General features: G+C 39.2%; 1 protein-coding gene across 2 annotated transcripts; it reads right to left on the bottom strand.

Moving 5' to 3' along the window:
* Positions 1-2010: 2010 nt before the first annotated feature.
* Positions 2011-26537, bottom strand: baiap2l1a (BAR/IMD domain containing adaptor protein 2 like 1a). 2 transcript variants are annotated; one of them, XM_046067930.1, is made up of 14 exons: positions 26273-26537; positions 24978-25053; positions 24707-24793; positions 15697-15758; positions 14173-14244; positions 13785-13919; positions 10620-10772; positions 10383-10526; positions 9686-9809; positions 9329-9542; positions 7335-7394; positions 7093-7243; positions 3661-3701; positions 2011-3551 (listed from the first exon to the last, which is right to left on the bottom strand). In XM_046067930.1, the coding sequence occupies exons 1-14, from the start codon at positions 26321-26323 to the stop codon at positions 3479-3481; spliced, it is 1443 nt and encodes a 480-aa protein (XP_045923886.1). In that variant the 5' UTR covers positions 26324-26537; the 3' UTR covers positions 2011-3478. The 2 variants fall into 2 exon arrangements, with proteins under 2 accessions (XP_045923886.1, XP_045923887.1); XM_046067931.1 differs by having other exon boundaries at positions 7093-7240.

The raw sequence follows: 26537 nt of genomic DNA, 5'->3' as shown, positions 1-26537 counted from the left end.
CTGATGTCAGTTTTATCATTTAACTTGACCCCAGTCAGGAGTTGAAATAGATCCATTCACTGTTTTTTAAAAATGTATTTTAGTTATTTAATCATTTATTTATTCATTTTTACTTTATTTTCCCCTTATGATTTTAAACTTTACTGTTACTAAGAATAAGTATAGTAAAAAATAAAATAAAACAAGAATAGACTTATGTTCAGCAGTGGAAAGTTTACATTCACTCAGGCAGGCCAACTGTATTTATGTGCCGTTATTAGGTACTTGTACTTTCCCTGAGTATTTTTCAATTTACATGATTTTATAGCCTACTCCACTACATTAGGGAAATACTGTTCTTTTTACTCCACCACATTTATCTGACAACTTTTGTATAGCTACTTTGATCTTTACAAACAAAACGTATGATCAGTTTATAAAATATGATGCATTCTTAGAATGCAACAAAGCTAACAACAGAGCTCCCGAAACTAGTAGCTAGTAGGTGATTTTTAATGTCCACATCCAGTAAAAGAATAGGCCTACACAAATATGCATTCAGCATAATAGCAGTTCATCTTTGTGCGGCAAATTGAGTGTTTATTTTATGTATTTTGACAAAACATAGCCACTGTACTCTATATCCTCTACAGGTTCTAACTCCTGCCCAGAAGGTGAACAACAGACCATGTGTGTGTTTTCAACTTTTTCAAGAATTTATTTCCAAAAACATCTGTGCTGTTTTAAACAGGAAACTGTTTAATCAATCTTCAACAGTCTGTTCATGAAAGGACAAACGTTAAATTAGATTTATTAAATGATTATGTCAAATATATTGTGTAACAAGCTTGCAGCCTTCGATACAGTCTCCCACTCCATTCTTCTCACTCACCTCTCCGAACTCATTGGTCTCACTGGTACTGTGTATTCCTGGTTTCAATCTTATCTCACCAACTGGCAACAATGCATCTGCTCTGAATTGGCACCAGTCTCACACGGCGTGCCTCAAGGATTGGTGCTTGGCCCGCTACTATTCAATATCTACATGCTGCCTCTTGGGATGATGATCCGGAAACATGGACTCCTCTTCCACTGCTACGCTGATGACATCAGCACTAAGTCATCTACTCACCTTCCACCAGTGCCGCTTATCAACTGCCTGAAAGACATCAAGAACTGGATGGACAGTAACCTTCTCAAACTCAACAAAGACAAAACAGAACTCATGGTGTTTGCCCCACAGTCACTTCTCAAATAGGTTGGTGATATCACACTGGATGTGGATGGCTGCTCAATCTCTGCATCCCCTCAAGTACTTTTACCATCTTAAGAACATCTCCAGACCTGCTAGCGGTCGCTAATTCCAGGCTCCGGACATTTGGTGACAGAGCCTTCTGTGTCGGTGCACCATCACCCTGGAACAAGCTTCCTCTTGCCATCTGCTCTGCCTCCTCTATAATAACCTTTAAAACACCACTTCACTGAGGCCTATGGGCTTTAATCTCCCCTGGCTTCACACCTCTCACCTCTTAGCCCCCCCCTTTTTTTTGTTTGTTTGTTTGTTAAGCGTCCTTGGGTTTGTGAAAGGCACTATAAAAATTATTATTATTATTATTACAAGCTACATTTTTTCTCAATAACTATCCATGTCAATATTAATTAATTAACTAATATTATTTCTTAAGTTCAATTCAATAAATATTATTTAACTTCATTTCATACAAGGTAGTTTGAGCAGGAAATCATTTTTGTTAGTATGTGGGTTTTCCCCTCAGAAACTGTGTTTTTTTGGTTCAAATTTGCAATATCAACAGGATGTTTTCTGTCATCTTAAGCCGACAATTCCCTGCTCCCAGGAGGTAAAAAGCTCCACCTTATTATTTTTCTCTGCTAATCTGCCAAAACACTGTTTTTTAACCGAATTCAAGGACATAGAACTTAGTACGGATATGGCCAGTGAGAAGGAAACACAAAACGCAACTCAACGTTAATTATGCAGACTTTTACTTTACTTTGTTTTATTGAGGAAAAACATTGGTCAACAGTGGCAAGGTACTATGAAGAAAGCATGAGGCAATAAGTAGGTCAATATGATGGGTTCACTTTTACGCTTAACATCAGTGGGTCTGTGAGGATCAATAACCTGGACTATAAAACATTTCCTCATTTACATGTACATTCTGTGAAGCAAGTACATGGCAAAAAGTAATTTTCCTTACAAAACAGGTAGTATCTTTCCCATTTTATTCACACAATGCAAGGTACATTATTATGATGCATAAACTGTGCATTGGACACAGAATCTACAATAAACAGTGAAACCATCAGAGTGAAAAATATTTCCTTCATCAAAAGGTCATTTTGCCCATTTAAAATACATATCAGCAGTCAAATTAAAATCAGTATTGGATCATGAGAGCAGTGGCTATCATATTCAAAGGGACACCTTCACATAATGGACTTCTCTATACATATTTCATTTAAATATCTCATACAAACTTACTGTATATAAATAGCCTTCTCATTTTAAACAGTGACATACTGTTTTGCCGTCACTCAAATGACAAACCCTTTTCCCAACTCGTCACTCTCCCTTCATTCTCACAACCGTTGTATATCACAATGCCTCTTTAAAAAAAGACAGACAAAAATAATTAATAAAAAAAGAAATAACAATCTATTTTTGGCAAGTCAGGAAGACAGCCCTGGTGCTGGTCTATCATTTAAATCTGGATCTCTTCATTCTGTATTCAAACACTGAAGTGACTGCAGCACAAAAAGGCCTGAAAAGACCTTATGACACTGTCCCCCTCTTGTTTGTTTGTCGACAAAACACTTGGATTGTGGCAGAAATATGTTTGAAGAATGTTTAAAGTTATAATCCTTTAGCTTTCCATGAAATCAAACCCCGTTTTTACTACTAGAGTAATTTATTTTGAAGTTTTTATTGGTAGTGGCGGAGTCTGCCATTGCACGATGGATTCAGAGGAAACAATGTATGCAAGTAATCCAGTGCAATTTTGTGCACACACTGTCTTCAGGGCTGTATTAGCGTAATACAAATGCAAAGCAAACATTTCCTGCTGTCATTGTTGCTGAAACATGGGGCGGCTTTTATTGTGAAGCAGCCACAGGAAATGCATGCAAATGTATTTGTCAATTTCACACAACATTCAGAGACTAGACAAAGTCACAATTTGGGGTGACTTTTTACTTTAACACTTACTTTACTACAAAATGTTTTTAGAATTCCTGCTTCTCCTCGTGTTGATTATGAAATGTTTCCCTGTTGTGGCTAATGTAAAACACACACGGGCACTGTAAAACACACTTGTGCCGAGAAACAATGGATCGCTTTAATAGAGCAGACTGGTACTGAGAGACTAGCATGCAGGCTGGTGAGATGTCAGGTTGGGGTGATATTCACTGTGTCACAGGGGCCCCATGTTGCACGAGTCCCCTGAAGGCATGACAGCGATGAAAATCCTCCTCTTCTGTGTTAGATGACTGGCGCTGATCTGTCATTCGTAACAGTTGGTCTCAGCTTAACTGTGGCGAACGGATTCCCTCCTCTGCAGGAAGCAAATGGGAAAAAAATCATAAAGCTCGTATAACATCATCAAACAATCTTTAATTACTCACAAAAATCTGAGTTTTTGTTAGTTGTGGTAAGTCACTCACCCTAGAAAGGGAGCCTTTGCAGTCCCATTGACTAAAGACTCCTGTTGTCAAAAAACACAGGGGAAAAAACACCCATAAAGATCCAGGGACAAAGAGAAATAACAAACATTCAACAACACACCACCAGAGAGACCACAAATCCACATCCTCCCTCCAGCTGTGAGGAAAGTCAGTGTTGCCCGACCGGTTTGATAAGATTTCTCATGTACGGCTGTCCCCCCCTCTTGTTCCTTATCGGCTCAGCTTTGACACATACATGAGCTACAACCTCAGACCTCACAAAGTCTGGAATCTAGACAATCTAGAAAGGCTGGCGAGTGACACACTCCCCTTTTTCTCTTATGGCCTCCATAGAGCCAAGTGTGCGTGGTGATGATAAAGCTGAGGAACATAAACACCAGAGCTATGTTCCCTGAGGGCTGCTGTAAAAGCAAACAAATGAAAACTGCAGGTCAGCTGCAACTCTCAGTTCTTTTAAATGAACGATGATTTTTCTTTTTGCCGCTGACTTTTATTAAATCAAATTTGATTGAATTTACACTGCACTGTAACTTTTACTCTCCTATTTTCAATTTAACTCTCTTGTATTTAAATGTCTTTTTATGTTGCCTTATGCTGCTTTTATGTAAAACAATTGAATTGCCTTGCTGTTGAAATGTGCAATACAAACAAACTTCCCTTGCCTTACAGTAGCAAATGATCTGCAAATAAAAAGCTGTAAAGAAAGCAGTTAAATATGTCAGAGGAACACATGAGTTTGTAGTTTTACGTTATTTTCATTCCAGGGCAGATAAGAACATGTGTTTCAACTGAGATGTTATCATCAATTTATTGAGCGTGCAGACAAGAGTTGATAAAGAGATAACTTGATATTGTAGTTTATTCTATTTTTCAGATGCAAATCTTTATAATTGACCTCTGTCTTCAAGCCTATATGAATGGCTGTCATCGCATTCATTCACTAACTGCAGAAAAACATGCATTTCCCTGCTCTTCCATTAGAGAGCAGACAATATCCAGAAGTCACCGAACATCCAGCCACAGAGACATTTACTCCCTGATATCAGCCTTTCAACAAGTAGCTCCGCCTAGATCGTGTACTGCCCTCAACAATCCCTGATGTTTAATCATAAACATAACATTTCAGCATGAGAATGTTGATTTTCTGTCTCTAAAGAGCTCAAAACATTACTGAGAAATGTGTAAATGTAATGCAGAGACATTAAAAGAGAAAGTCTTTCTTCAAACCACTCTAAACACTTACTTCAAGATTAGTGCTGTTTTCACAGCAAACAATCATAATTACATTTTTTAAACTGAATTAAAAAACAATAAATACAGTTGAACAGTGTTGACAGCAAGTCACATAATTACATAACTTGAGACAATCACTGAAACTGAAAAACTAAATTTAGCGTTTCCAGTGCAGGAGATTTGAATGCCTAAAAGGCTCAACTCAGGGAACAAGTTCCCAGAGCAATGGTGACATGGTTTACCTTCTCCCCACAGTCACATTAAAAATCCTAAAGAGCACAGTCAGCCTTCCAGCCTCTGAAAAAAATCGTCAAGGACTTTTTGTAAGTCGTATTAAGTTTTTTTGTCCCAGCTGGGCAAGGTTTTTAAAAGAATAATACAATATGTTATAAGAATATGATGATGAGTAAAGCACTGGGATTCCTCCTGTTGGGAAGGTATATCCCTCACTGTGGTTTATTACATGATAAAACCCTGAGGCAGCAGATACAAAGGACTCTGAGTACAGACCATAAGTACAGACAGAACAGTGAGGAAGGTGATGATAAGGGACAAAGAAGTGTGCCTGGGCTTGTCTGCTCGCTGGACAACTATTAGGTCATTATCAATCAGCTGACACATTGCAGGCACAAAACAAAACTGTGTCCCTCCTGTCCTTTGTGTCTCCCTCTGTAACTCTCATTTCCCTCCAATCTCTCCAAACCTGGAAAACCTGGCTGGGAGCATTGTTAAGATGTTTAAAAAAAAATGTTTTGAGCCAGCCAATCTCTGGTCGCTTTTCCTCTTTGTCTTGATACATTACTTAATTCTGCATCAGTTGCAAAATTACAAAGAGGCTCCAGTAAAATGCAAACATAACATCTTTAAGGCGTACACATCCTTTTGGGAAATAATTGTCTGGATAAATATAGTATATTTACTCAACTGTTTAGAGGAATTGAGGTGTGTTTCTGGCTGTGTACGTTTTAAGGGCGTGGAGGCGATGACTATGCAGCAAGGAGATGCTGATAAGACATTATTAATCAGGCTAAATGTATGATATGCGCAATGGCATTTTGTGGTTTGGCCATGGAGTCACTGATGACTCAAGCAAGGTGATACAGATATCCTATCAGGAACATTTAGACCTTCCTGCACTCGTTGATTTAGACATTTAAACATGGCATGGCTATCTAGCACAACCACAGTCGCAACCAGAGCATAAGTGCATGGCCTAAGGCACATGGCTGTTAAAAGAAAGGAGAGTATCTGCCTAGTTGGATTTAAACTGGTCAGACAACTTATTCCTGAGGTAAAGAGCTACCTTCAAAATCTTTCATAATGACACAATGCATCTTTAATGGTTACTTTACCCATTTTCTTCATAGTATTAGCATACATTTGTATTAGCTAGTAGTAGTAGTATAAAGGTTTTTCACAGTTATATAAAGATATGTCACAAAACACAAGACATATTCTCATCTTGTAAGTTGATATGGCCAACTTGCTAGCAAAAGGTTGCCTATTTACATTTCCAGCAGAAGTAAAGCAACATTAACATTCATTTGGAGTAATATTCTAGCAACCTGCTGAATGTAATTCCAATATTTCACTCTTCTTTTAGCGCTGTTTTTGGTTTCCAACAACTCCTGAAAGAATTATCTGGTTAATTAGCTACTAAATGCTGGAATAAGTTTGCTAGCTTATTGCTAAGTCCGTCTTTCATTTAGTGCTACCTTTGGTGCTTCGTTTGGGGGTGCTTCTGTAGTTTTCGGCTTGTTTATTGTTTGTTCTTATAATATAATGGGAGACCATTCTGTTTTCAAAATAACTTACTTGATAACGCAGGTTTGTAAATAACCAGCATGTTTGTTTAATTTTTTAGTACAGTACTTAAAAAATAGCATCCTCATTTTAAAGTTGTAAGATGTTTAATGATGGATTAAAGGAGTAAATAATGTCAAGTTAGCCACATCAATAGAACAGCTCTTTATAGCCACAACCACCAACAGGGAAGCATCTCATGCAGAATGATAAAAAAAAAAGCATGTCAGCATGTTACTGGACAAAACCCCCAACATTAAATCTATGTTAAGAAGTTTTAGGTTTTTTATCAAATTGAAAAAAAAAAAGATCCTGTACTGATTAATAAATGCAATAGACGACACATGGTATGCTTAGTCAGGTGCTGATACTGACCCTGATATATGGCGAAGGCATTGAGGGGATCTCTGGGCTCGTGGGGGTGTAGTCGCTGTAGTCTGGTGGCGGCAGCAACACCGGCTCCTCCTCCTCTTGCTCTGGCAGACTGGCCACACTCAGACGACGCACCGGTGTGCCCAGATTGCTGCTAAGGCATTTGAAATAAAGATTCAGCTATTGAACGTCAGCTGCAAAACAAATCATTGATTCACTTCTCGTATGTTGTAATGTTGTTTTACCTATTTGATATAATTGGCTCAGTGTAAGGTCTGCAGTAAGATGAGGGAAACCAGCCCCGCCTAATAAAAGAGACAAACATACCAATATATCAGAAATGTCATAACAACAGGCATACTACATTTTCATTTATTAATTATTTGGATACCTATTAGTTGTTCATCTTCCTGGGGTTCATGTATAGATACACTATTAGCTACAATTAAACATTACATTGCTTACCCAGAGTTATAAGAGACCATTGATACCACTCTCACGTCTGCACACTAATTATGAAGCTGCTGTCAGCCTAGGTGGGTTGCATGCTAATATAACAATCTGTCTAAAAATCAATGCCACTTATATATGTTCAGCTGGTGGAATTAATTTCATAGTTAGTCATGTAAAAGAGTCTGTGTGTTTGGAGGGCTTGTGACTTAAAGTACACAGACTATAGACACACACAGAAATCAGACGCACATTTCAGAGATAGAATATATGACAGACAGACAGATTTTGTTCACTAAGACTCAGACGTTGTCTCCAAGTCACGCCGAGAGAAAAATATGGCTTATCAGACCAGTGCACTGGATTTGTTGCTAAGAAACAGAATGTAATGTTATTTATCCCAACATGTCTTCTTCTTGACAAACCACCACTGACTACATTAAAACCACTTTAGGCCTCTTAATGACACACACACACACACACACACACACACACACACAGAGCAGATAAGGCTTGCGTCAATTTGTTACAAAGTGGGAATGAAAAAATAGTCGTCAGGAGCTCTGTAAACGCTCCGTACTTGCTTTCGCCTGCATTATGAGTCCTAATTGATCTAGCAAGGAGCTGAAGATGACTGTAATTACACAGGCAAATCAGAGGCTACTTTATGGATTTATGCCGCTGTAGCAACATATACAAATATAACTTGTCATACATAAACAATTTCCAATCTCATTATTTGAGCAAACAAGACACACAAAGCTAACAGGTGCAATGTGCATACGAGAATATTAAGCAGGGAAAAATAAGCTTGTGGCCATTTTTCTCCCCTCTGCAGTCTGGAGGTGACATGGAGTCACAGCTGCTGCACAAAAGTGTGATTTCACCTCCGCTGCTTTTTTTAGTTGACATATTCATTTCATTCACTCATCATCACGTGTGTGAAGAAAAATTAAACGTGTTTATTGTTGAGTTAAATATAAAAGACCAGAGATGTCACTTGTGTGTGTGCGTGCACCTGAATTTTTTCATGTGCGTATGGTGTTGAAATTGAGAGAGAGAGAGAGAGAGAGAGAGAGCTTTATGACTGTCACGCTGAACATACCTGACATACTCTGTGTTCAACTGAGTTATGTGAAAAACACCTGTGTGTCAGTGCTGCTGCGTATATATCGGAATAAAAGTGCACTTCCCTTTTGTGGGTGTTCCAAAAGTTGTATTTAGATTGTATTTAGCATTTAAATCAAGTATGTGAGGGAGGGATTTCACAAAAAAAGTTAATATTCTTAATATTTTTAAAGTTATATAAGACTTAGAAACCCTATATATTCAATACAGATCTACAGGTTTAAGGATAACATGGTCATACTTTTTTATTATTGTTATTGTCAACCAAGAAAATATATATTTTTTAAATGGTAATGAAGACACGTCACCCAGTGCAACAGTGTGGCTTAATGTTTTTGGACAATAATGGCATTGTGGCACAGACGAATAAACTTTTAGTCTGACTTTGTCTCTACAGGCTATACTTGTGAGTTGGCTCGCTGCTCAGTGGGATATCATGGGATTTGTTGACAATAAGAACAGTTCAGAAGCGGCATACATATACTTTAAAACCAGAGATGCTGAGGTGAATAAAAAGATGGATAAACCATGACTCATCATGAGGCAAAGACCCACCTAAACATACCAAAAACCTCATTGAAATAAACAGGTTAGGTAAACTAATGTTGGTGCCATGTATCCATCAACACATTCCTGAATATGAAAATCGTTAAAAACATACTGCTGTGTCCTCTCCAGCTCTCCATACAGCCAGCCGTCCTTCTCTTCTTGGATGAGCAGGCTGATGATGTCTCCTTCGTTGAAGCTGAGGAGTGTGTCGTTGTTGCCCACCGTGTGGGGGAAAATGGTTATAACTCGGGGCCTCCTGCCCACGTTGAGGCCGGACGACTGGGATGTTGACCGGGACAGACTGCCCTCTCCAAGACTTCCCTGGTCTGGAGGCAGCGGAGGATCACAAAAATTAAACTATTAGTCAGTCATTTGTCTAAAGTTAAAATCAAAGGTCTTTGCCACAGTCATATTATATTTATGTTATTGATATTATTATATGCATGTGTTTCAGAGAAGCCATCCATACCTGAGTTGTGGTCTGAGGAGGAGGTGAGCGGAGACCTGGGCACTGGGTTGAACATGTTGGGTAGCGGACTGATCTGTGCCTTTAGCGGCGGTGCTGGAGGAGGCACCGATGACTCCACGTTGTTCTGATGAGATGGAGAATGATTGGTATGATTAGCAGATGACAAAATGAGTTTATATTATGTACATTTTGTCTGAAAGACCAGGGTATAGTCCGTATCAGCCATTAAAGTGATTGAAGCTTATTGTGTCTCTCCAATGCAAGAATAAATAGCTATAATAATCACATTCGGTGGATTTTCAAAGAACAACAAGAGAACATACAGGATCTCCCATGGCTGAAAGCCAGATAATGATAACAAGCCTTTTCATACACAACAGCCTTGAACAGATATCAGCCCCTTTACAAGATAAACAACAAGCAACAAGACAACATAAAACGCTCCAGGGCCAGTATTTACTACGTGATTTGTTCTACTTGTGTACAATTTGTAAAGCTTTTATCTGCAGTTTTTATCTAAGGCATCTTACAGTGAGATGAGAAGTTACTGATGAAAAGCAACAAGTAATAGATAAATGAATAAAGCTCATAATAAATTCATATCATGCAGCTTCCTCCCACAGAGCATGTGTGTTATTGTGATGCCATGTTTGTTTCTGGTTTAATACAAATCAGCATGAATGAAGCTAATACTCACCCTGTTGTAGCGTTCAACCAGCGGTGATTGTTCTGGAGTGGTAGAGAGCACGTCTATCATGGTTGTCACCGTGTCGGGCACCTTAGTGATGTCACTGCACTTTTCCTGCCAGCTGGGGAGCCTCATGGCCAGGATCTCTTTAGCCTGGAAACGCCACAGAAAGAAAGAGCACAGGTGTTAAACAGTCTATAAAGGAGGGTTCTGACTGTGCAGGAGTACCTCTCTGTCTGCGCTTACTTTCTCATGGAAGTTGATGATTTGATAGGAGAACATGCAGTGTTTGTCCGCCAGGAAACAGAAGCGTCTCTTTTCTTCCAGTAAGGCCTCTCTGCACCCGTCAGCGATGAACTTCTGCATGTCCATCTGACGTGACGAGATGGTCTGCATACACTGCAGACAGGGTCATAGCACAGCAAGGAGGTCATGGTACGAGATTAATAAGCAGTCAATAATAAGTAGGTTTTAAATGAGCAATAAAATGAGTGATAGATTGTAGTATTTTATGTTGTTGAGACAATCCAGAGCACAAAGGGCACATAAAATGACAGCGAGGTGCAAAGTGTTTCGCTCAGTGCTTCATCAGGCATATGAAAAAGGTTGAATGGGCCTAAATAAATTAAATGAATAATAGCAAAAAAGATAATAACAATAAAATAATATAAAGGAAAATTAATAAAGTGGAAATGAAGAAAATAGAAAAGTATAAATAAATAAATTATAAAAGGAAATATAAAACAAACAGAAATGATAAATGATGATGATGAAAACAATAAAAAGAAATAAAAATATTAATTGATATAAAATACAATAAAGGAAAAATAAATAATAAAATAGAAAGATCATAAATGAAATATTGGAAAATATTACAAATAAATCTAAACCCAAAATAAAATTATATTTTCCCATTTCCAATTCCTTTTATTTTCAAATTATCATTTTTCTTTTTTATTAATTAATTAATGTTATCATTTAATTGAATTTATATCTTATATATCTTCTACCATCATATTTTGAATAATTATTATTTAAAATGTTCTTTATTCATTCATTGTATTTATTTATTTCTCGTTTGTGTTGCTCTTTTTTGTATATTGTTTTTAGTCACATTTGCATTGATGAACTCTATTGCCTGAAGTACACACTTTACTGTGCCTTCACTATTTAACACACACTTATGTCCTCAAGTATTCACTGTAAGAACTTTGGTGAGCCCATGGTAACTTTTCATAACCCCGATGAAGCGTTGCTCTTATCAGTGTTAATAAAACATCCTTGATCATATTTTTAGGGACTGAGTGTGCAGTTACTACCACGCCCACTTGTTTGTTTTTCTTTTTTGACTATATGTTCATCTCGCTGTTGCCTGCACGTCCAGCTCTGCAGCACAGGCTGTGCCACAGGGGTGAACACTAACTTGGTGGCCACAACTTAAGGTTTGTGTGCTCAGGTCCAATTCACAAACCGAGGCTCTAATGAGCTTTCTAATCAAAGTCTCTGCACTTAGCAACAACTTTATTTGGGTCCCTGGCTGCTCGGGGATCTACTTTAGTGCAGCAGGAATCCAAATCAGTGTGCTGAAAGACACACCTACCCCACAGAGAGGCTGAGAGCAATTCTGCCTGTCAAGCAGAGTAAATGGGCGACTGGACCCGACATGAGGCATATCAAACTCTTTTAAATGACTTCTCAACCCCACCACTCGTTTTATTCTGCACCCACTCCCACCATCTCTCCTGTTTTCCCCAGGTTGTCATGGTGACAGTAAAGCAGCCTGTCTCTAAGGGCTCTGTCGAAGACCCTTCTCGACTGTCTGATCTCATTTTCTCTGTCTCTCTCTCTCTCTGCGGTAGCCTGTCAGACGCTGAATCAAGGCTCTTCATTTTGCGTTTTCACAGCAAACAATCGCCCAGACCCTCAGCTAGAGGTGGGAGAGCAGACGCACAGGATCCAGCTCATCACTAGCAGCGCTACACATGAGAAAGCTGGGCAGTTATAGCCTTGTCTCCCTTGTAGTCCACCGGTGTCATTTTTATCAGATAATGAAAAGGGCCCTGGCTCTGAGCTCAAACTGAGGCTATTAAACTCCACCCAGATAAGATGACTTATTGTGCGAGTGTCTTTCAAAAGGTGCCATTCAAGGATAAACAGGGGGCTTTTATAACCTGCAAACATGACTTTCCAATCGCAGCTTTTGTTTTGTTTTGTATTGTTTGTTTTGTTTAATGATTCTCTCGAAAATAAGCCAGGCTTGTGCACCATTGGTCATCAAAGTAAGGCCATTAAAAACAGCTGATGGATTAAAAACGAGAGGCAGAAAGGAGTTATTAGTCAGGGTTTGCAGTCCCTCCTTCATCTCACCACACTGATTTACAATTGCTATCTGAGGTGTTAGGACTGCTTGTTGGTACTGGACAGAAGGACATAAGCACCCGACAATGTGGAACACACTTCAGTCAATAAACTCAGGGTCACCACACACAATGTCAACACTGACTATTAAAACTTCAAAGTACGTGTGTGTACTTCTGTTTGCTCAGTGACGCTTGGTTTTTGAGATGCGACAGATTAGACCACGCTGCTGTTTGTCCACATCTGTGGACGTTGCTCTTAAGTTTCAATCTCATCCTCTGTGGGCATAGAAGTGTGCACACATGTAACACTACTACACTGATGTCTCCATTTAGGAGAACTGGATTTACCTCTGTGTTGCAGCCCTACCATGCTCTAACATGCTTATTGCAACTTCCAAACTGTATGTCCTTGGATAATATAACCATCTATTTACACTGGAAATACAAGTCGATCTGTAACGTCTGACTTTACATTATTGGTTTCCAGGAATCAAACCCTGAGGTAACCATTTGCTAAATATTAATCCCATTTACTGCATCCAATACAGCCTAGTGTGAAACTGCATGTGTGTGCCTGCATACATGTGTCAAACAGTCATAAATTGTTTTTGCTTATTTGGGTGTGTGCGCCTTCAATAAAAACACAATATTCCATCTGTAGCTGAGCGCAGTGAGCCAAGGTATAATGATCTCATTTTACTGGTACAGGTGGTGGCACCTGTGATGGTTTCAGTATTTTTTTTAGTGTTTGAACACCCATCTTAAATGTCATAAATTGGTGCCATGCCCTTATGTAATACTGAAATACAAACAAACCTGGAATTTGATTCCTATAAAGCGCCCTCATCTTACATGAAAACCACATGCTCCACACCACCCCCATTCCTCCTTTGCACTGGTATGTGATTATCATGAGAACTAGTGACACATTTGTCACGTCCCTTTCACGGGCATCAGGCAAGCACCATGCTTCAAAAAGCCACGCAAAGTATAAGACATGTTGTGTTTTGAAGGGATGGAAAGGTTGTGGTCAGTTTGGTTTCAGTCTCACCTCGTTCTCTTTGATCTCATACTTGGATGAGTGCTTTCCTTGGCTTTTCCTCCTGAGCTTCTTCAGGTCTGCCTGAGAGCGCTCCAGGGAGTCCTGCTTCAGCTTGTGTTCTGACTGATAGCGCTTGAAGGTGGCCTAGAGGAGGTGCCAAGAGAGGCACGAGAGAAGTGAAGGAAGGGACTGATGAGCAGTTTTCATTACACTAACATTACTCAGATGCAGGGAGCTGAAATATCTCTCTAAAATAAACCTCTATGCAAAGTCTACTGTAATAACCAGGTTTTAAGAGTCTAACTAGCTAATTTAAGTTTTGTGTTCATGAAATCTGTTTGTATCATAACTCTTACAAGCAGGAGGATAAATTGGTAGAACGCTTGATTACACTTACATTCATGTATTTGACATCCATCTCTGTCTTCTTCTCCAGCTCTATAATAACATCTCTGTGGAACCTCTTGAACTGCAGAAAAAGAGAAAACACACACCTCAAATTCATTGCAACACACATCATCTTGAATGTACACTGTCCTAAACGCAACGTACGGTTCAGTCACATTGCTCTGTGGCAACATTACGATAAGAGTAGAGTGAGATTTCACCCACCAGGGATGGTTTATTAGCCTGTTAAGGTTAAAGATTTACAACGTCTCCCACTCGTAGAGAAATTACAATCAGTCTAGGTAAGTCACAAGGAAACGGCTTGTGCTTATTTCTTACATCAGACTGAGTGCTGTGTGTTAGTTGTTGCTGTATTTAAACTGGAGACACTTGACTTCAATTTTCTTCTTGTTAGCAGGTATCTGAAGCATTCCACCCCGAGGCAGCAGACTCTGTGACTCAGTGGCTTTTCCACTCTTGTGTATCATGCTTTCACCTTTTGTTACAACACTTTTAGAAACTCTAAAATGAAAAGAATGAGCTCAAAAGGTTGCAGAGGTGTACGTGTCCAGAAAGGACAGGGTAACAAATCTCTGTCTATTCTGTGAAGACAGACTTGTTGGTGGCCACAGACCACAACTAGGAATGGCAATTTTTATTTATTGTTTTTTTTTTACTTCTACAGACTTAACAGGTGAGCACAAAATCATTTTAATGACACAATTGCAGCACAGGAAGGACTCTTGTCTCTTTTCATCTTTCAGATCCATTATGTTCTTCTCTTCTCATTATGCTTGCCTTCATTCTTCTGATTCAGCACCAGAAAGAATAGAGCAAAGCTGAATAATAAATTGTAGAATAAAATTTATTTATATAGCACTTTTCATAACAATGTTACTTTACAAAAGGAAACAAACCAGACAGATGAAGGGAACAACTAAGAGCTGTGGGCTTTAGAGAGAGAAGACAGGGTGTCTATTTAAAATCCAGGCTGGCCATATTCGATGTTTTTTGTATTATCAACAAATCCCATGTAAAGACCAAAACCTACAATGTGTTAATCTGCCTTTCTGAAGTCCATACTATGTCTGTGGACAATGTTAGCCCCAAGACAATTCAGTACTGAATTAGCCACTCCTACTGAAGACGTACATCTTTAAAAACAGGTCACAAATAATATTAAACATTTTCCAAAAAAAGCTGTGCACTGTAGTATTTACAGTGTCAGTATGGTGCGTTGAGTATTTCTGGCAGCAGGACGTTGCATCTGGGATAGACTCAAGATATCCCACAGTGCCCAGGTTCATTGAAAGTGAAGGCATGTGCCACCCATACAAGAGTGCCTCATTTAAGTGTTTTTGACAACAACGAAGGTCGATGACTCAGAGGAAGAATAAACAGTATATCAGGCTTTGGCTACACAGGATAAACTTGTTTGTAGGATCCATTCCTTGCTTGTTTTGTTGTTTTTATAGGATTTATTTGCAGTAAGAAAAATACAGAATATCACCAGACGTACTTTAAGGCTACTTACGTTCTCTTCTAGTTCATTATAGACTTTCCCGTGGGCCTCTGCAATCTCCATCAGAACCACACCTAAGAAGACATTGTGAAAAACTTGACTTATTACAGAGATCATTACAAAGAAAGAGAAACTTGTTTTGAATGTGGTTTTGTATTCTGACCAGGGTCAAGAGGAGATGAAACTAATACTTTGACATTTTGGGAAAACAATTATTCGCTTTCTTGCTGAGAAAAAACAACAGAAAGTGGAGAAACAGTAAAATACATGTTTTTGAACAGATTAAATAATATAATCTAATGTGTTAATTAGTGAATGTTATAGGGTGCTGCTAGTATGTGGCTTTGTTTACTTAGCTTAGCCGTTTCCTGTCTTTGTGCTATGCTAAGCTAACTAGCTGCTGGCTGTAGCTTCATATTTTTATCGTACAGACGCGAGATTGGTATTGCACATTTCTGAAAATGTTGAACTTCTCTTTTAAAGGAAGATAGGTGATATTTGGAAACTACAAACCAAACATCCAAAGGCAAGGGCAGATGTAATTTATGATCCTTTGTGAAAAAGAACCATCAACAATAAACACTTATAATTATAATAATACACTTATAATAAACACACATACGTGTATAAACGTAAGCTGTTTCATCAAGTCTTGCATATATCTTTAAAGCCCATATTTTACAGATGACTTATCTCATTTCAATATTTAAACAGCTGTCAATAAGTAATCTCATTGAAACATTCTGGTATTGTGCAGCCAGATACAGAACAGTCTCCATTCAAAGACAGGCTACAGCGTAGATACAGCAGCGTATGACATGACACAATGGGAGTGAGTCAATAGTGTAAACAGAAGTGGACAATTGTAGCTAAGCAGTTTATAGTGCTACGTCTATCACAATGGGGTATAATCTAGACACATGGTTTACTATAGGACACAGTGTTCTGGTGAAACCTGGAAAAACTGTACGGGACATCATACCTGGACATGTGATAGTGTCAATTTGGGGGAAAAAGTGCAAAAGCGAACAGCCTGCAAGAGTTTCAACACCTTCAGGAGAAAGCAAAGAAAGCACAGGTGTCATGCTCACTGTGTGATTTTTTATTTGAAAGTCTCTAAAAGTCACCCATGTCAGCACACTCCACCGAAACACTCATACACATTTGACCTAACGCCTGACATTCCTCCTTGCACGCCTCCACTCAGAGCAAACAAACGTAATGACCCACTGATACAGAGCTGCAGGCAGCGTCCAGCTACAACAACATTGCCCTCTGAAGGTCACCAGAACGTACTGGTAAATGCCTACCTTTGTGCTGCAACGGGGAGGGGTGGCGCTGAGCTCAGGGGCTGTTTGTACTGCCCCAACAACAGAGTGGTGGAAGGGGGAGGCTGAGAAAGACCGAGCGGGGATTCAAAGAGGCCGTTGTACACCTGCAGGTTTCACCTTTGGGGTTAACAAGGTGTGAAAGCAAATGCTACAGAAAGTTATCACAGCTTGGTATATATAGGCTGTATGGTGAATCATGAATATGTCACATGAACAACTAAATTGGAGTTGAGAGTACATTGTTGTAAAGTAGTCAGAGCTCTCATGCTTGTAGGCTTCCTCTCCATGGAAATAAGGTGTGAGAGCTGAGGTGTAAAAGTAAAAGTAAAAATGGACTCTCTCTAGCTAACGTGTGAATAAAGGATTATGGAAAAGGACTGGCGCCACAAAGTTTTTAGCATCTATAGGTGATGTGGTCATCACCTTAACTACATCACAGGGCGGCCTTTTCTCAGTTTGTCTTATCTCCCATCTCTGTTGCTGTTGATTTGTTCTCTAATGAGGATTTTTAGTACCAAGATAATCTAATCTCACCTCAATGATTTCAAATATACAATGGCATGTTCATATGGATTTCCATGCAGGTTGGTTGATAAAAGATCCCCAGGGAAAACAACACCATCCACAACTCACTGATTCATTATTATGAACACTTTGCCTATTCTCTCATCCAACGCATGTTGTTTGGTAGTCTGAGCTTTAAAATGACAATTTAAAAGAGATTTCCTTTGGTTTTCTAATAACTAAGTTGGTAATGCATTTGTATGGGTTCTTTGCAATACCTGTATCAAATATCTGTTTTATGAGACTGCTGATAGGACGCAGAGCAACGCCTTTGACATTCTCAACAGGTGATGCCATTTATGAGCTGGGAGTGCCCTGTGCCAACACAACCCCTGCTTGTTGTGGTGTATTTGGTGGGAGCTGTACAATATGACATTGGCAGGGCAAACACTGGCAGCTGACCTACTGGCACCTTTTTTCTGGTACGCCTCTATTTCACAACCTTATCTACCTGGCAATTCTTCCCCTATTGGGCTTACTACTGTAACCAAGTGCAAGCAACATCTGAGTTGGCACTGAGCTCGGCAGTGGTCGTTGGTCATTGTCTTGTAGCAATGCTTCATCACTGAGATGTCTCACTAGGCTTGTCCACGCAGGCTTCCAGTGTGTGTGTGTGTGTGTGTGTGTGTGATGAAATCCAGCCACCTCCTATGTGACTCAGGATCGAATGGTATCTCAATTATACACATTTTAGTGCAGGTGGGGAGAGATACTGTTCAGAGGTTGCCATAGAACAGCTATTACCTTCCTGTTGATCATCATGATGATGTCATTGTGATCAATAGCAAATCCACTGTTGAGATGTGAACGTCATCTGATGACTATCACTATCATCATAAAAACTTCACAACTGCATTTTTTATGTTTTTCACCTAGTTGTACCAAACCAACCACATCTTACAACTCTTAGGACTTAGAAGGCCTTGGCAGAAGTCATTGTACAAAATAACCAACCACAAACAAAACAACCCCTGCACAGACCATCATGATATGATAGAAAACTCCAGGTCAACTAATAAATCAATCTTGATGTAAGACTGTTTTGCTGCTTTTACTTTCAGCAATAAACTGAGACTTAATTCAACACGGACAAAAATCTAAGAAAAAATTCAAATGTATCTGCAATTTAATGACAACCTGGCCAAGTCTGTCTGCTAATGAAGATCATGAGATATGATTGAAAGCTATAGACTGACTAATTAAAGGATACTTTTTAAACCCTATTTTCACATGTTTGGGTGTTGAAATGACTAGTAGGTACAAAAAGATTTGGCTGCAGTTGCTGAAACGTATCCCTTTGGGGCAACTGCGCCCATCAAAATGACACCCACAAAAAGTGCCTCTTTTTGCCACTGACAGGCTTTATTTATATTTGAAAACATCAGACACCTCTGCACTTTTTGTGGACATGATTTTGACAATTGCCCCGTAATAATTTTTTATTAATTGAATAATCACCTAGTCCAAGAGCCCAAGGTGACATCTTCAAATGTCTTTTTTAATTCAACCAAAAGTCCACAATCTAACAATTTAGAATGATATATGGCCAATTAGTCAGGAGCCAGAGGATATCTGATTTGATATTTTATCACTACTATTGACTATTTTTCTATCACTTCATCCCTACTGCATACACTTAATTCAAACACTAAAATACCTATGCCCAGAAGAGTTTATGTCCTTAGAGCACTTTGGACAGCACACTGAAGTTATTACCTATCAAATTTGCCACCTTGAATATTGTATATACTAATGATGATCAAAAGCAACCTTTGTTGGTTTATTATTGTTGAGCTTACTGTCATTCAGCATGTCTACTGTGTTTGCTGCAGCTCAATAGATGTGACAACTTCCTTAATATAGAACGATGACCTGCCATTACACACAGCACATAACATAATTTATTACTAGAACACATAAAACCAACTGCAGCCCCAAGCATCAACAATAAACTTCTATTTCCTTAACACAACAAACTCAAGGCAAACTTCATATCTTCTTTGTGTGAAGAGGAAATAGTTGGACTCAAGGGTTGATAGACAGTGACAATGATTTCCACTAAATACTGGTTGAAATCTATAACAGGCAATAAATTACTTCTTGTTGAGCAAGCAAAAGAGGGGTCAAATGACTCATGGGGTATTTTTGTGCAAGGACTTAAGTGTGACAGTATTTTACATGCTCCAACATCACGGTTTATTGAGCAGTAAGTGAGTCTCTGGTCTCTTTAGAGATCCCTTGGAGGAAACTCCCAGTCTATTAAGAGAGGCTTTAGTTTAATGGTGGATGCAGGACAAGGGTGTTTGAGGTCTGGGATCATTAGAGAGCTGTGGAATGCGAGTCATAACTGACTGAACAATGAGTGGACTCCTTGAAAACAACCTCCACCCACCTCTGTTTCGCTTGTTTTCAGCAGTCTATGCCTGGTTTGGAAATACATTTTTGTCTGTGTGACTGACCCTGATATTTTAGTGGCCCAGGTACATTTATGCCATATGGCTCAGGTAATTGTCCTCAGCAATTGCCCATACTTCCATAAGGAGCAGTATAGCTGATAAGAGCACAAAAATAAAAGAGATGAAACAACCAAGATATAACCTGTTAATAATTTAGAAGAAGTGATGGTTAGCGGGTTTCAGGGTTTGACGACAAGTTTCTTGAGCCAGGACAGCTCCAGCTGTTCTAAGAAACAACATATAAAGCAGGGAGAAAAATTAAGGGAGGTGGACCATCACTGACTTTTGGGAACAGTTTATGGCTCTTCTCAAAAGCCAAAACCTGTTACAGAAGCTATCTGCAAGAAACACTCAGTAGTCTCGCCACTCTGAATCCTCATTCTCTGGGGGAAAAGAAATTGCTCTGGCTGACATTACCATTTTTCTCATGCTGACTGTACTTTAATATTTCAAAAAACTATTTCGACTGAGGTGTGACAAACAGCGCAGAGAAAAGGTGGAAGGGGTGGGGGATCGTTCTATTTTTTCTCCTGTAACATTTTCAGTCCCTCCAATAGCTGCTTCTTTTCAGAGTAGAGTGGCAACTCCTTGTGGAGTCCTGCCATGCGCTAATGCACAGGAAGTTTCTAATTGTACACCCCTTAAAACTATAACTTTTAAATATACACAGTGATATACGGCACACCAGCCACGCTGCCATGGCAACATAAGATCTCTATTTACTGATGTGAAGCTATATTCATGTGTGATTTCACACATGAGACTAGCGGACTTAACGTTTTTTTTTAACAATGTGGCCTCTAAAACTAATGGCACATTACATTTTCTTAAATTTTCTCAGATGCTCTGGAGACAGTTGCTTCACACACATCATTGGGCGACCTAACTAAAAGCGAGTGTTAGCTAATATTAGCTAACATTAGCTACTGATTAAACCAGAGAAAATTTAGCAGTAAACTCCATGAATGTGTTGAAGGTGTTTTTATTGCTTATCAATACAACATTTAATTGTTAAGAGGAAGATTGCTTCATTTCTTTTTTCAAAAGTTACATAAAATTCTCAAATATTTGGTGCAATATTTGAGGCTGGATTTTTATCAGAAATTCTTCAAGTAACTAGCAGATAAAGAGACAATTTTTTCTATGACGTGTGCTGTTGGGTTTTATTTAAGTCAAGAAAAAGGAGATGAGAGCTGAGAGACACAGGTGATAAAGTTAAAGGCTTTCACTCATGCATACTCTTAGTTTTCCTTCAGGCAATTGTGACATTTGACTAAATGTCTTTCCTTATTACAAGTACACTTTTACATCCATTATAGCATCAGTCTGAAAGAGAAAATGTGGACAAATTGTAGTCCAGCAGTGCGGTATGAAGTAAAAACCTCAGGTAACTTTCTGCAAATACCTGCCAACCACTGTGACGCAAATGCTTTTTATGCCAAACCATTCACTGAATAAAGAATAAAACAATCTCTCACTTCAGAGGAAAAAAAATCCTCACAGGCAGCGTCTGAATGGAGCACTAGTCATAACAACACAGTAATATATTTGGTCTGTCATTCAGGGAAATTATGCTCAATTATGTGCCTACATCAAATATCCTACTGTCAGAGATGGAGTGAAGAGGCAATAATAAGAAGCCGTAAATCCTGTTGTATTTACACCATTGTTTGACTCTGTCTTATGTCTTTTGTTTTGTTACATTGCACTATATTGCCTGGCCTCCACATACAGACAGTAAAGACTGGCGATGGGTTTGGTGAGGCAGATGGAGGAACAGGGGGATGAGGAGGATCGGTGGTGGGAAGACAGTCTCTTCTGTCTGTCTGTTTGTACAGCGTGTTTGCTACTCCGCTTGCTGCAGTGTGTGAGAGAATTCACACCGTCTCGTTGTCGTCTATTCCACACCGTCAACGAACGACTGCCAAGCTGGGAGTTCAAGACGTGCGATTTTTACTCAAAGCCATTTTAATGTTGGGATGGATTCTTATGATTGGCATCTGACTCCCTTTGTTTGCAGATTGCAACGACTTCAAATGTAGTGACATACGTGTACCTTTGTCTTAAACCAGAAAGGCTTCATTTTGGAAATGCAGCAATCAATGTTAAAGCTTTTCAAATGTTCAAAAGTAAAGATGGCGGAGCATCTAGTGTGGCATTTGTGGTGTAACATGAACACATTATTTGATGACGTAATGAAATACTGGAATTGTTAACTGACAGGTGCAGCCCGACAAACTTGATTAACATTGCGTAACAGCAGGGAATGGAGATCTCCAATAAGTTATATAAATGTTTCACTGCTCCCTGCTAGTCTGATAAAAATAATATCTTAATTTTGAAATACAGAATTCGTCCTACAGAGATAATGCGTAGTAAGAAAGGTAACCTGTGTATCAACATGTCAAAGCATGCTCAGTAGGTTTTATTGTATCAGATATACCTCAAACTACTGAGACTTTTAAAAAAGAACTTAAAACATTTCTTTTTAGCAGAACTTATGAGTTTTAAATTAACCTTGCACTATAATGTTGTTATATTTTATATTACATATATATATATTGATGTTTTTACCTTGTTTTTATGCTCTTACCTGTAGCACTTTGAGATTTGTTTTAAATTTAAAGTGCATTACAAATAAAATGTATTATTATTATAAGTTTTAGAATGGACAAGTAAAGGCATAAAATCTTTCTGACTGACAGGAGAGGCGATATGCGGGAATCTGGATTTGTTTTCAAGGCTGTCAATTTACTATAATAAAATGTATTCTTCATGGTTTCATTTTCAGATACCGACACTTGCTTGTTTTGCTAACTTCCTTGTTTCTTTATTTAGATTTCCCCCAAACGTGAAAGACACGTAATCATGTCTCTATCATGCAGTGATAGCTCTGTAAAAATCACCTCATCTAGTGTGACATGTTGTCAAGTTTTGTTTATGACTGAAAGTAATGCAAATGCCATCTGAAGAGAGACACAGCTATTTTTCAAAGATGTATATGATGATGTAAATGGAAGTAATATTCACTGTAGACTAAATGACAGAGAGTTATCTTTCCATTTTTACTGCCCTACTGATTGCCTGCCTGTCACATCAACCTGAGCTTACATGAGGCCAATTTATAAACCCCACCATTAAGGAGTGACGCAACAGAATACCAAAAAAAACAACTTGATGAATGGTAATAGCGCAGAATTAGGGTCCCTGGACAAAGTAGGGCAGCACTAAATTTTAGCACTAATAGAATAATTGGAGATGAGTCACAGGATGGATGAAAAACAACCTGTACAGGCTTGACGGCTGCCTCGAAGAAGACACAGAGGAAAAGAAGCACTTCCATCACAGCAAGAGTTAGACAGCAGACAATAATGAATTTCTGCTGCTACTGTGCCACAAGGGTTTAATCAATGTTATTTCCAGATGTTTGCATAATTGACTCGCATTAGGGATGATGGTTGCATGCAGGCAAAAAGTGTCACTATGATGCAGTTGCACAGAAACAGCATGTAGATGGTGTCCAGTGTCCATTTTTCAACAAGATGTTTGGGTGAAACAAGGGGTTATATCACGTTTATTTAATTTGTGCAAAACGGCACGTTGTGGTTTTACAGGGTTCTTGGTTGGTATCAGTGTCTTTCATAAGTCTTGTTGTCTCCGTGAGACTCCCAGGTAACATTCAGCAAGTCACTGCTCCCGGCCAAGAAATAGTCAAGCATATAACCCATGTAAAACCACAAAATGTTACGTGTTAATTTGGTGAGCTTTAGAAGGGATGGTAGGTGGATTTTGTTAACTTTGGAGAGAGCCAGTCTAGCTGCACTCTTTGTGCTAAGCTAAGCTAAGCTAACCAGCTGCTAACCCTAGCTTCATATTTACCGTACAGATATAGGAATAGTATCGATCTTCTGATATAACTCTAAGAAAGTGAAAACGTGTATTTCCCCAAAATGTCAGACTATTCCTGTTATGGGTCTGTCATGGTTTGGGTTTCAGTATTATTTCCTTTTTTGTTATTGATTGGGCATGTTGTGATTTTGGTTTTCTGGTTGATGATTTATGATTTCTGTATTAGTTTGTTGTCCTGGAAAATGGTTTTTGTATTTGTTTCATGTTTAGTGTCTCTCCTGTTTTGTTTAGTAATTATCAGTCTCTTTTCCCTGGCCCTGCTTCTTGTCTGTGTCTGCCCTGATTGCCCTGATGTGTCTCACCTGTGCTTGATTAGCCTGCCTGGTGTGTGTTGTTCTGCGTCAGTATTTAAGCCCTCATTTCTGTTCAGTCTTTGTTGCATCCACATCATATGTTTGGAGTGTGCCCTGTCTGTCTTTGTGTTCACCTTGTTTTGGCTTATACCTTTCAGTGTTGGAACTCAGCCTGTTTTTGTACTCCAAATTATTGCATGTAAGCCTGAGTATTTGAGTTACTACATTTTTAAATGTATCTGTGGCTGAAGTGCATGCTTCTGGGTCCTACCCTCTGTTTTCCTGCCTTGGCACTCGGCCATCCTTCAATTCCTTTAAGTGCATTTCAACAGAAGTGAAGGTGACGAATCATTATCTTTTTCAAGTTCTAGCTTTACCACAGACACTGGATGGAAATTGATATCCGGCAGACCCCCTTGAGATTTCACTCGCTGTAGGTAGAAGCTACCTGGACTCGCATGAAACTCACCAAGCTCTCTGGAGACTGGAGACACCATCGCATTCTCGCCGACCTTCGAGACAGCATCAAAATAGGCCTTTCCTGCAAGCGTCATCGCTGCGTGGGGAGACAAACATCATCTAGTTACTGGCTGTGAAAAGAGGAACTTTGCTGGATCACGTTGTGTTCTGGTGAAATGCTATTCAAACCCTGTGGTACACGGACGCCAAGTTCAAAGTCTCACATTACCACTTATAAAGCATCAGGTGCCATCCTCTGTGTGAAGGTGAAAGCTGTTTACCTGTGACTGACTTCTCATAGTTCTTCCCAAGGTTGACCAGGTTCCTCAGGCCTGGGTTGAGCTGATCCATCACAATCTGGGACAAAGAGCAGAGATCAATGTTATGGCGAAAAACCGCAAGCACAACAGATCGCATCCTGGTGTAATTATATTTCACACCGTTTTGTAAGTCTCTTTCTCTTACACAAACATTTCTATTTTATGAAAGGCTTGCTGAGTAAAAAACCTCATGAGGCTATTTTTATGGGAGTGGGTGGAAGGAAAAAAACATACATGAAAACAAGTTCCAGTGTTTGTGCTTTTGCTCTAAAAATATCACCATGTGAGAACAATAAAACTTTCAATCTTTAACTTGACCCCTCACGTATGCTTTACAACTCCGAGCGAAGTCCCACACAAAGTCGCAGCTATTTGTGGCATGAACCTCATCACTCTCCTATCCCTACCCCTCGCCCTCTCTCTCTATTGAAATGCCTCAACAATCAAGTGCTGTTCACCTCCCCGTCTCTATTCCCCTGGCACGCCCTCAATAGAACAATGTAGGGGCGGGTATGACTTTTAAATTAAGAAAAGAACAGAGCAGTCAAGAGGAAAAAGGGGAAACAGGTTCCTTGTTTTCTTTTCTCTCTCTCTCTCTCTCAGCTGAAACTGTGGCACTAAACTACAGGTAGGACTCTGTCTCTCTCTCTGTGTCACACACAAACCAGGAAGGACCTTCCACCGAAAAAATAACCACAATTCTACTATAAAATTGTAAACTTAAACCCCCAAACAACCTTTTAACCTCCACACTAAAGTTTTTATTTTGAAGACTGCTTCAGAGACAGAAAAACAGGTTTCCACACCCAAACACACACTCACCTTCTTATGAATGTGAGGGCATTAGTATAAATCACTTTAAATCAATTGACAAGCTATAGCAGGTAGCTAGATTTACGGGAGAAATGTTCTTCTCTCTCATCACATGTCAGAAGTAGGAGAGGTATCGTACTGCATCGAGGTTGGCTGTGATTTATGCATCTTCTAATAATTTGATAACAGGGTGTGTCCCTCAGTTGACTTTGTGTTGGACTTTACAAGCTGTTATTAGAGTACAGAAATAAGTTGCTTCCCATGTAAACAACAAAAAGTTTATGGGTGTTTTTTAACAGAGTGAGAGGAAAATAATGGGTCCTTTAATATAAAGGCTCCCATAAAGCGTGATAAAGTCCCAATTAAAGCAAATCACAATGACACCACAACTCTCTCCAACTATTGTATTGCCATCAATTATTTTCTTATTTGCTTTCACTTACCTTGTATGTACTTTCAGTGAGCTTGCTCACATCATCTGGCCCCCGAGACATGATAGCAGGTTGTTCCTCAAGCCCAGAAGTCAAGAAAATAAAAGAAAATCTAAGAGAAATAAAAACGAGGTTTCGTAATCCAGGTGTTCACCCACGCCGAATAATAAATCCCAAAGCTTTTCCTGCTGCTTGTCTGCACTCTCGCTCCGTGCATGTGGGCAGGGAGATGCTCAGCAGCCTGCGGCGGACTCCCTCACTGACTGACTGGGACACC

This window comes from Micropterus dolomieu, linkage group LG14 (assembly GCF_021292245.1).
Source record: "Micropterus dolomieu isolate WLL.071019.BEF.003 ecotype Adirondacks linkage group LG14, ASM2129224v1, whole genome shotgun sequence".
Lineage (NCBI taxonomy): Eukaryota > Metazoa > Chordata > Actinopteri > Centrarchiformes > Centrarchidae > Micropterus > Micropterus dolomieu.
The sequence above is the reverse complement of the archived record's forward strand: the minus strand, read 5'-3'. Positions and strand labels throughout refer to the sequence as shown.